Source organism: Sphaerodactylus townsendi, linkage group LG03, assembly GCF_021028975.2.
Source record: "Sphaerodactylus townsendi isolate TG3544 linkage group LG03, MPM_Stown_v2.3, whole genome shotgun sequence".
In the NCBI taxonomy this organism is placed as follows: Eukaryota; Metazoa; Chordata; class Lepidosauria; order Squamata; family Sphaerodactylidae; genus Sphaerodactylus; species Sphaerodactylus townsendi.
This window is the reverse complement of record NC_059427.1, coordinates 100,702,920-100,715,076: the sequence shown is the minus strand read 5'-3', so window position 1 is coordinate 100,715,076 and position 12,157 is coordinate 100,702,920. Positions and strand designations below refer to the sequence as shown.

Here is a 12,157-nt window from a genome sequence, read left to right as displayed (position 1 = left end):
AATGATTATGACTAAGGGGATCAGGTGTTTTAAAAAGAATTGGTAGAGGGAAAGCCCAGTGGTACTTCGATCCTGCTGATTCTAGGCTAGATTTACCCAGGATTGTGTTTAAGAAGTTTCTCCAGCCTGTGTGAAATCCTGCCACAAAAGACAGGTGGAGGCTGTAAAAAGGATTGTCAGCCAGTCACTATCCTTTTAAGATATTCTTCCACTGTTTGATATGTCAACCATGTCTCCAGTGGTGAAGCTGCAATGGGGCGAGGGGGCACTGTACCACAGGTGCGCACCATTGGTGTCACATGGGGCCAGAAAATTACCCACCAGGCCCCCCTCCGAGGGGCAGATCAGGGGTGGATTGGGGGTGGGGTCAGGGCAGGGTGTGGGTGGGGTGTGAGAAGGGTAAGGGGAGGGGCAGGGGGCACATGTGGGCAGGTCGTGCCCCGGTTGCAGTTTTCTCTCCCTCCATCCTTGCATGTCTCACTTTCCCCCCCTTTCTTTCTCAAAGTAACTCTGGACTACTTATACATTTCTCTTTACTCTATTTATCTTCATAAAAACCCCATGAGATGGATTAGGCTAAGGGAAGGCAGGTGGGCCAAGCCACTCACAGAACTTCATGACTGAGTAGGAATTTACTAGGTCTCCTCACTTTTAGTGTGACTTTTTAACTACTACGCTGTTTTGATACTCTGAATTTAGGCCTAAGTTTCATTTGTACTGGGTAGATTATTAAGGAGATGATGATGAAATAGGTCACATCTCTGAAAGTGTAAGCTACCCTTTGTGGTGCTCTCCCTGTAGACTCTGCTCTACTGCTGACTTGCCTCTTAGGTAAGCTAAGAGTTTACAAAACAACGAGGCTAAAGTGATTCGTAGAATTTAAACTATCAAAAATAAAATATTAGAAGCAACTTTGTGGTCAGAAAGAGAATGAGAGAACTTGAAAAGCATTTTTTGTTCCCATCAGCTGTTTATTGTTAAAGTAGGTTATTTCTGTAGGTTTAATAATTCTGTAATGTTACTTTTTTTAGATGACGTGTTTTTGATACATTATTATATGAAGCCTTAGAGCTATAATTATATATCTAAACCTGATGGAATAACAAATTGTGTATCGCCTATATTGTGGAAAGAACCTTTTACTCCCAAATTACCCTGGTTCAAGTCTAATATTTTGTTCATTTTATGACTGTGCTGCTTATTCAGTTTTTATATCTCCCTGCCACTGACAGATTGTATAACATTGTCCTTGTTTAGACTTGGATTTTCCACATCTTTCTCTTTGGGGAGGTTTTTTTTTTGTCTGTTTCTTCATGTTGCATCAGAAACATAGCTTCACATTGTTATTTAATATGTAATTCCAATATGCGTTTGTTATAAAATATGGTTTTTACTTTTGTGTATTCTCCACTAATATCTTTTAATAGTCAATGTGGATTGAGAGAACATCATTTGTCACAGCTTACAAACTGCCTGGAATCCTTCGTTGGTTTGAGGTGATTTCAATGTCACAGGTGAGTCTTAAAATTCTGGTTATTGTTAATATATAAATTGTAGTCCCAATGTAGACTGTAAAATCCAAATTTCAGTGGAAGTTTTACAAAATATTGCATTTACCAGTGAATTTATTCTCAGAACCTAGCATGGTGACACAATGTCATTTGATCTTTATCACTGGAATTATTTTGATGAAATAATATTAAATTTGCCTCTACATTAATGTAGGATTATCTCAGGTTTTCAAGAGCATAGTGAAGAAAGTATCAAATAGAACAAATGTTATTCGTTATCTCCCTCCTCCATAGACATCAATTAGTCCTTTGGAGAATGCCATAGAAACAATGTCAACAACAAATGAGAAGATTTTGATGATGATTAATCAATACCAGAGTGATGAGAATCTTCCCATCAACCCGTTGTCCATGCTTCTGAATGGAATTGTTGACCCGGCAGTTATGGGAGGGTTTGCTAAATATGAGACGGTAAGGATTTTGTTATTTTAATCTCAAACAATCCTTTGACTTCATTATTTCATTTCATTTGTTGCATTTATACCCCCTCCCCTCCCAATTCTCCCGGAAGACTCAGGGCGGCTTACAGATAAAAGCGATAAAACTATACACTACAATACAATAAATAGAACAATATAATAAATAAATATAAACATATAACATTATAAACTTTAAAAATAATTACAAACATATGGCATACAAGTCTATCTATCTGGGGACATATCTGTATCCAGACAGAGCCAGATGCGATTCAGAAGAAGGGATGCCCAGCTGGTCTGACAGAAAAGGCCTGGTGGAAAAGCTCTGTTTTACAGACTCCATAGGGCCCGGATATCACCAGGGAGAGCATTCCACCATGCTGGGGCCAGGGCCATAAAAGCCCAGGCCCATGTCGTTGCCAACTGAACATCCTGTGGGCTGGGACCACCAACAGATTCCCCTCGCAGACTGGAGGGGTCTTTGAGGGCAATGGGGTCTCACAGATATGCAGGTCCAAGACTGCTGATGGCCTTAAAGGTTAATACCAAAACTTAATACCAAAGAAGAGTTTGGATTTATATCCCCCCTTTCTCTCCTGTAGGAGACTCAAAGGGGCTTACAATCTCCTTTCCCTTCCCCCCTCACAACAAACACCCTGTGAGGTAGGTGGGGCTGAGAGAGCTCTGAGAAGCTGTGACTAGCCCAAGATCACCCAGCTGGTGTGTGTGGGAGTGTACAGGCTAATCTGAATTCCCCAGATAAGCCTCCACAGCTCAGGCGGCAGAGCTGGGAATCAAACCCGGTTCCTCCAGATTAGATACACGAGCTCTTAACCTCCTACGCCACTGCTGCTCCTGGGCTGGTCCTAGACAGATCTGAAAGAGACTCTGACAACTCTGTTGTGGAGCTTTTGTTAAATAATACAGATGCCGTGCTCTTGGAAAAATTAGCAAAATTTCTTTTACAAGTGACAGAACTTTCTAAGTAACATCCAATACAGCTTCTCTGTCTGTGTTTTGAATGTACTTTTGATTTGTATTTCAGAAATGTCTGTAACGCTCTGGAGCCTATTTTATATGCCTAATAAAGGTGGTGGTGGTGGTGGTGGTGGTGGTTGTGAGAGCCTCTCTGTCCAGAGCTGGCAGCTGGAACTGAATGTTCTAATATTAGTAAGGAAAGTTGAATTAACTGTGTTCTGTTTTCAGGCTTTCTTCACAGATGAATACATCATGGACCATCCTGGGGATCTGGAGAAACTCAATAGACTCAAAGACCTGATCGCATGGCAGGTAATAGAGTGTTGGATTCAAATCTAAGAGGATTTCTGCCCTTTTCTCCCCATGTTTGCTTGTTGATCTTGATTCCAATGGAACAACATAATGTAATTTGAAATATATTATTTGTGTAGGCTTTCCTATCCTGATATTAGAAATAACCACATTCCCTTTTTTTCATCAATCAAGTGTGCCTGGAGCATACATTTTCACTATATTTGGACAGCTGCATTTTGTAGCAACCCATTCCATGTTTACAATTAGTTTTGTATGTTTGTTTTATTCTCTGCTGGGTCAGGTCTGTTTTACTTTATATAATAAATAGATAATTTGTATATAGCACTTTATTCCATGGTCACTGGAATACATTTTATAGACCAAAATTTGTATGGTCTGGTGATTATTGAGTTTGTTTTAGTGATTATGTGTACTGTCTTGCTATTATCCTGTTCAATAGTACTCTAGTATAATAGGAGACTGTTGAGGTATTATTAACCTTCTAATGAGGTATTTTAAGTCTGCGTGTACTGTTCTGTATTTCATTAAGGTTTATATATTAGGTTTTTTTTAGTTTTTTAGCATTTTATTCCATTTTTTTTGTTATTGTGTGTGTTTGCTTGTTTTTGTTTTTTTCTCACCAAGTTTTTGATTATCTAATTTGTTGGGGGTGGGGATGTTGGATTTTTTTCCCCTTCATTTTTGTTTTTATTTATTTATTGCTACTTTTATCTTCTTGTGCATCATCTTCAGTGAAGGCAAAAAGAAGGTGCAGCCAGCATCTCATTAGTTAGCTAAAATAATATGATTGTGCTCAGATTTTGGATGAAATAGTCTTCTTCTTTTGCTAGTAGAAACTGCTGCGGCAGAAGAGCAAAAGAAGCACTCAAAACTCCTGGAAATATAATTTCTATTTTTATTTTCTTGTCAAAACATTTAACATTGCAACAAAACTACATGAGGGATGCAGCATGATGGTAAACCTTCACTTTCACGAGCTCAGTATTTATTGCTGCCAGTCTGTTCCTGAGCAAGCCATAATAATTGTCAGTTTCATCCTCCCATCTGACATGTGAATCAACAACAAATACTGATTGCTGAGCAAAAAATAACTAGACTGTTTATGTTGTGGATGCTGTAAATGTGCCAGAAAATCTTTAATGACTTCCTAATGGGACAAAGTTTTTCCTTCGTATTGATGAGTAAATATTTATAACCTCCCCCCTTCAGTGCATTATTAATTTGTCACTAGTTCAGGAAAATCTAATGTGTAGATTTCCCTACATGTTAGGGAAATCTGTCTTAATCCATAGGTTAAACACATGCCTATTACATTATGTTTGTTTGTCCAATTCTTACCTTCTATTCTTCCAAGGAGTTTATTGTGCCACACATCACACTCCACCTTGTTTTATCTTTTACATCAGTGTGAGATAGGTCTGGTTGAGAGACTGGTCCGTGATCACTTAGAGTTTTATGGCTGCATGAGAATTTGAACTTGGATGTTCCTGTCCTAATATGACACTGTAACCACCTATACTACACTTGCATACTGAGGAAGCAACCAGAACATGGGAGCATCTATATTTGCATGCCACTTTTTATTTACATGGACCCCAAGGGAAAGGGATTCTCTACAGCAAAATAGAGATTTGATTACCATGTACACAATGATACCACCACTTTAACATATGTTCCAACAGTGTGCTGCAGTCATACACAAACAGACGTATCATTAATATGATAGCAATTATCTTGGGGGGAAAATGTTTAAAATTACTTTTCAGTTTCCTATAAGATACTAAACTGCTTTTCTTTTCCCTAAAGGAGATAAATGTCTATTGGAAAATATATTACAGTCCTCAGCTTGTAATGGCTATAGTTAGTTTTGACAAATTCTGTATAGATAGTATGGCTAAAATTCTGGATTCTCTTCTCTCCTAGATTCCATTTCTTGGAGCTGGGATTAAGATTCATGAAAGAAGGGTTTCAGACAGCCTTCGTCCTTTCCATGAACGTATGGAAGAATGTTTCAGGCACTTAAGGATCAAAGTGGAGAAACAATATGGAGTCAGAGAATTGGTAAGAATTATGGCTTTTAATTGCTTTCTAACCTTCAACTGTTATTCTAGTTCTCAAGTGAAAACCAAAAATGGCTAAGCCTTCGTGCCATAAGGTTTGGCCTGTGATATGAAGGTGCCGTAACTTTCATCTAGGAGCCAGATCATCTAATACATCTTGTGGAGAGCTGAGATCCCTGGTAGTGTGGAAGTTGCTCAGTTTCCCCCACTTTGGTAGGGAGTTAAAAAAAACTCATGGAAAAGTGCCATCCAGCCCCTTCCCTTACCCTACTTGTAATTTTTACCAGTGCAGGGCTTTGATCCAAAAAAAAAATATGCAGGGATTTTGCAGTTCATGGAAGATTCTGACTGTGAGCTGAATCTGCTTCTAAAAACAAGTGTAATAAAACATAAAATTTATTAACTAAGACTAAGGTGGTAATATACAAAGCCTGAGGAGCAGAATTAGCCTCAATGTGTTTCTGACAGTTCTTGGAGCAAAGCCAACTAAATAACTGAATAATTAGATTAAATGCTTGATAGTATTAGAGATGAGAGGGCTGTTGCATATGGGAAAAATTCTGTTCTTGGCTGGAACCCACTCTTCTTGCAGGCTTTAAATCATGGAAGTTGTATATTTCATTTCATTTTAACCTTTAATGGCATATAGGAAGTTGTATATATTTGTCTATTTTTTTTTGTTTCTGTTGACTCATGTTAACTCCCGCTCATGGGTCTCTTTACGCTAAAAACAGGGGTTTTTTTGTACAGTTTGTAGTATTCCCAAAGAATTCTTTTAAGATTGGCTTCTATCCATTTTCAATTTCTAGAAAAAGGACCTGGTAGCAAGTGCAGTCTTCATTTACTGCTTGAAGTATCACTTTATCTGAACAGCCCATGTCAATTTCAGGTCAGTTTTCGCTGGTTCTCATTCTGGCTAACCTGGAATTGACGTAAGTTTGCTGCTGACACTGAATCAGTCAAATGCTTCCTTTACACACCTTATTATACCAAGATCCCCATAGCTAATTTCGTTATACTGAAAACTGAATTAATTTAATCCAGACTACTTTACATACAGACTCCCCAGGGGCTGATTATTGGTGTTGTAAAATGAAATTAATGGACAAGACTGTAGACCAGTTCTGGACTTTGAAATATACATGTAGTTTCTGGAGCCTCTCCCATTTAATTCTGAGCTCCATCTAGGTCTAAAACTTAGCATACATAGAAATGCATTGATAAAAAGCAATTTCCCTCAGAGGTATGTCTAAATAAATTACTTCATAGCTTCTGAAGAGGTTTCTCTTAAATTAATAAGTGTGGAGGAAGGCGGTGTTTAATGTATTTTCTAATACACAGGAAAGCCAATTAATTTAAAGTGTAGAACTATTCTAGTGTTATCATCCCATTCTGGTTGTGAGCACGTACTACCTTTCAATCAGAAGCTTTGATGATTATGTTCTCTCACTGCATTTGGGATTCACCAGATAAGAAGGTATTCCCACTGCACATAAAATGTAAAACATATTTGAAAATAAACTTGGATGATTTAAATGACTTTCCGAACTCTCTTGCCAGAGGTGGTTTGCCAAGTGAAATGAGACAGAATGGAGCCTGAAGTATGAGATTATATTCCAATTTCCATACAGGTTTCATAACATCTCTGCAATCATTAAAAGAAGTCTTGACATGCAGGTATTAAAATCTGAAAAAGTGACATCTTTTTACACCATATATGTATTGGAAATATTTTCTCTTTGAAACTTTGAATGAAGGGCTAAATGGATGGATTCCTTGCTACTGACCCATGTTCAAAATGCAGCTCAGTCATGGACTTTGCTAGCTAATAAAATATTGTGTTCATCACAATCTATTTGGAAGAACGTGTGTAGCCCTGAAGACTTTGACATCCTATGCTGTCATCTTCTTTGTCAGCCTGTTGGTTTTGGAGGATATGGAGACTTCTTAGCCAACACAAATCTTTTCTGCATGCAATTCATTTTGAAGGATTGATAAAACAGCAAAGTAGAGGCTACTGAACATCAAAATAGAGGCTACAGAGCACATTCCAACAGCAGGACAAAAGGGAAACACAGGGTCATAAGGGAAATAATACAGAGTTCCTTGTGGAATGTTCAAAGAGGAAACCAGCCAGAACAGAAACACCTAATGACAGGAAAAACAAAACTGAGGTTGAGTTAGTCTGGCATTCCTGATCTGGGTTCCAAGTAAAATATTACATATTATTCTTTCCAGTATTATTTTACACAACAAGGTGATTATTTTCTACTGTATTGTAAATGTTGCAGCAGAGATTAATTTACAAGGAAACAAAATTTTCTTCCTTTCTGAAGAATTTTCCGTTTGTTCTGTACCAGCTCGTAATATTATATTTTCCCCCTTTCCACTGGGCCAAATGGGCAGTGATAAACTCTTTTACTCAAAAATTTTCAGAGTGTTTCTCTCTCCCTCTCTCTTTCTCTTCTGCTAAGCCGGATTTTGATGAAAAGAGAGTGGGTCGGCCAACATCCATGTTGAGATCGTATCGTCAGATGTCTATTATTTCGATGAGCTCTATGAATTCAGACTGTGGTACACCCAACAGGACTGCTTCAGAAAGGTTGGTTCTGTGTTAATCAGCTTTCCTAGAGGTGGATAGGGATACAATAGCATTCTAGAATGCTAAACAGTAGTGATCAATCTGTGATCTGATACTGAACCATTCCATTTTAAATGGTTTTTATTTATGTTGAGCCAAAAGATAATATTTGAAAATTAGTCTCAACTAAGACAAAAAGAGTTTAATCTTAAAATTAGCAATGGCTGGCTAATTACATTTGTAATTGGTTAAGAGGATCTATTCATTGTCCTGCCGGAGTTTTTTGTCATATACATGCAATCCCAAGCAAAGTCATATCCTTCTGAGCCCATTGTCTTCAGTGGACTTAGAAGGGTATAACTTTATTTAAATTTACATTGTTTTCTGACTTTTAGGAATACCAGTTACATCCAGTGGCGAAGCTACAAGGGGACGGGGGGGGTGTAAACCGGGCACCGGGCACACGCCTGGGGGGCATGGAAAATTACCCCAGGCCCTTCCCCCTCCCCCCGCAGTGCCTCCTTGAGGCACCCCCCCACCCCCTTCCCACACTTACCTTAGTTCCTTTCCTTTTCCTAGAACTTTTTCAGGCTGAAAAAAGGCCTATTCACAGTCCAGGCTAAAAATGGCCTGAGAAACTACAGTTCCCAGGAGACCTTGGGGCTCACCAGGTCTCCTGGGAAGTATAGTTCCCATCAGCCCATTTTAAAGCTTTAACTGCGAATAGGCCTTTTTTTCAGCCTGAAAAAGTTCTAGGAAAAGGAAAGGAACTAAGGTAAGTGTGGGAAGTGGGGAGGGGGGCGCTGCGGGGGGCCATGGGGGAGCTGGAAAATATAAACTGTGCATCGGGCACAGTTTGGCCCAGCTACACCTCTGGTCACATCCATGAGTAATGTAAAGCAATTCAGTTCTGCAAATAACAGCATACTGGTGGTCCCTGGCCTGAAAAAATGTCCAGGTGTTTTCAACTAGAGCCAGAACATTTTTGGCTCTGGCTTTGCCTGGTGTAATGCACTTTTAAATGAGACCTAGGCCCTGTGGGATTTGTGTCAATTCCGCAGCCCCTATGAGACAGAGCTGTTCTGCCAGGCCTATGGTTGAGGGCTGCAATGGGTTCTAACATGACTGGCTTCCCTTTCCCTTTCCCTACCCCTGCCCTAATCCCCTCCCTTCTCTTGTATTTGGATGTTGATTTTTGTCCTTTTATGTTTATTGTTTCTTTCCTGATAGACTTCCACCAATTCATTAGGGGTGCAAGAACATAATTATGCTAGTTTATTTTATATTAGTGATTGATTACAGTATATAGTGGTTTATTTTATTGTTATATGTTGGAATTGCTGTGAGCCACCATGAGCCTGTTGATGAATAAGAGTGGCCTGTAAATCACAAACACACAAACAATAAATATGTGTGCTTATTTAATAAATAAGGTATAAGAGCCTTACAACCCTTTCCCAAATATGGGAACTGCCTTGCTAGATTTCCTTTCCAACTACTTTAAGACACTGAGGTGTCAAGAAGGGTGTCTTTATGCATTATGGGGTGCATAGGATGCATGCATCCTGTGTAAAAACAGTGTTGCTTACCATAACTGTTTTTCATCTAATGCAGGCACACATGGGACGATGCTTATGCAGACCAGCTATGGATCTTTTTTGGTAGTAATTTAAGAGCTCTAGGTCACTTATTCGGTGCTCCCCTCTCCAAGCACAGCCTGGACTAGCCCAGTTCCAGCCCAGGTCATGTGACTGGGGAGGAGGAGCACATCCTTCCCTCCAGATCTTTCTTCACTGCTGCAAAGAGTCACCACCCAGACAAGATGACAGCTACAGTGGAGAAGGAGGGAGGGACATATGCACAGAGAACCACTAGATGAACAACAATTAGGGTAAGCAACACTGTTTTTCATCATTGTGACCTCTGTGCAGTCCCACATGGGAGAATGTGGGAGCCCTTCGGGGGAGGGGCGGTATATAAAATTAAAAATAAATAACAATAAATAACAATAAATGGGAAACTTACATACTATGGAGGTGGGTATGTGCTGTCAGCGAAGCACAGATTGCAGTACTGCTTGACCCATGCATTTGCCTCTGCCCTAGCATCGATGTGGACAGTATAATGCTTGATAAAAGTCAAAGGAGTAGACCATGTAGATGCTCTGCATACATCTGAAAAGCAGCTAAAGCATCCAGGCTCTAGTAGAGTGCTCCCTAATGGCAATTGCGTAAGAGACTTTAGTCTTGTTGTAAGCCAATCCAGTAGCAGTTGTCACCCATTGAGTCAGAGTGGGAACAGACACCTAAGAGCCCTTCTTGGAAAAACAAAGCTTTGCCCTTCCTAAAGGACTTGGTCCTAGTTGTGTAATAGGATAAGTATCTATGCACATCCAGGGTGTGCACAGCTCTTTCTTCTGCTGATTGAGAGTCCTGGAAAAACACCGGCAGGACCACATCCTGAGAGAGTAGAATCTGCATTTTTTTTCAGAACTGGTTACAACGTTGTAGTGACAGTTGGCTCTTGTCAGTTATTAAAGTTGACTATTTCTTGGAATTCCACTCTTTGCCTCCTTTGTCTGCAAGGGTTCACCCAATCTTCTCCAAATCTGTGTCCAGAAGTACTAAAAGCAGGAGTTTCCTCAAACTTCTTTTGCCAAGCTTTCCCTAACATGATGAGCAAGCACCTCTAACTAAACCTGGACTCCAACCAGTTCTATTCGTTGCTTCAAACTGTTTCAAAATTTCAAATTCCTTCAAATTTCACATTGCTCCAAAAAGGCTAAATAGTAAACCACTTTGCTTAATCCATTATGGAACCTCATTCTGTGCTTCTCTTACATAATGGGTCTGCAGTGTAGTACAGGATAGAATTGTCTTTCAACATGGGTAGCATTATTCCATTTGGCAGGAAAAGAGAGCTTTCCCTCAATTTACATCTTCCACAGTTTTGAACTGGAGGTCATGTCACCCAAGGCGATCAAGTCAGAGTCGTCAGAGAATGTCCGCCTGATAAGCAACCCGCCTGAGGTTAAGATGAGAAAGTACAAGCCAAGAATGAAGAGGAACAGTGTGGTATTGCCAGATGAAAAAGCAGCATCGGAACTTCCTGATATGAAAAGTGTATGTATTGTCCTAAAGTACTGTATTGCATTCCTGAGGTCCAAAGTGTCAAAATCATATTGGCTGTGTATTTTCAGGACAACATATATCCTTTTGAAATGTTTCTGAAAAGCATGCTTTCATGCATGATGCAGCAAGTCACTTAGGTAAATGGGGGAATGTTCCTAGCGGCACATATAAAGCAAGCCATTACTGAAGAATATATATGGCAGCCCATATTGGTTACAGTGGTTACACAGATTGGGAATCCAGTCTGAATCATCACTGTTGTTCAAAAGCATATCTTGGGATGGTGGGGAGATCTTGCTACCTGGGCACCCCTTTTGGAAGTCACATGGCGACACATTTTGACAGTTCCCACCTGCTCTCACCCCTGGCCCACGAACAAGAAACAGGACCCATTGGCAGCACACATCAGCCCAATCAGTCCTCTTGCCCAGCAATCATGGTGGCAGCAAAGATATCCACCTGCCAGTCATTCAGAGGCCCCACAGTTTGCTGATACTTTCCCACCTGCTCCCCCTACCATTGCTCTCCTGCTTGCGCTCCTCACTGCTACTCTCTCTACCACTCACCCGGCTCCCCAGCCACTTGCTGCTCCTCTCCCACCTATCTCTGCCCCCCCCGTCGCTTCTCTCCCATTTGCTCGGGTCCCCCCTGCTGCTTGTTGCTACTCTCCCACACCTGCCTGATGCCTCTCTGCTACTTGCCTGGCCCACCTTCACTGCTTGCTGCTACTCTTCTACCTGCTCATCCTGCCCTCTTGCCTCTTGCTGCAGCTCTCCTGCCCTCCTGCCACTGATCTCCACCCCACCCCTGCCCCCACCACTTTTCTCCCGCTCACCTGGGCCTGCCCCCTCACTGTTTGCCCCTACTTGCCTGCCCTTGGCCCCACCGCCACTACACTCCTGCTTGCCTGGGGGCCGCTTCTCCTGCTACAATTTGTGGGGGGCCCATACAATTGCAGTGGCACTTTGGGTGCCATTTCCTGCCAATAAATCACTGCTGTTGGTAGCTGGCCAAGGACAGATGGAGTGTTTGGTGGGAGGTCATACTAGAAATCCAGGGAGAAGCACCTAGATGGCTGAGTGTTTGGAATCTGTGGTTCCAG

At 40.8% G+C, this 12,157-nt stretch overlaps 1 protein-coding gene across 1 annotated transcript in view; it reads left to right on the top strand.

Annotated features, from left to right (window-relative positions):
• Window positions 1–12,157, top strand: part of DOCK2 (dedicator of cytokinesis 2) — a 341,484-nt gene that overhangs the window by 316,735 nt on the left and 12,592 nt on the right. Inside the window, exons 30-35 of the mRNA XM_048488170.1 lie at window positions 1,428–1,514; window positions 1,806–1,982; window positions 3,197–3,280; window positions 5,207–5,344; window positions 7,818–7,945; window positions 10,872–11,046. Coding sequence (XP_048344127.1) covers window positions 1,428–1,514; window positions 1,806–1,982; window positions 3,197–3,280; window positions 5,207–5,344; window positions 7,818–7,945; window positions 10,872–11,046 — 789 coding nt within the window. The remainder of the gene's footprint in view (window positions 1–1,427; window positions 1,515–1,805; window positions 1,983–3,196; window positions 3,281–5,206; window positions 5,345–7,817; window positions 7,946–10,871; window positions 11,047–12,157) is intronic.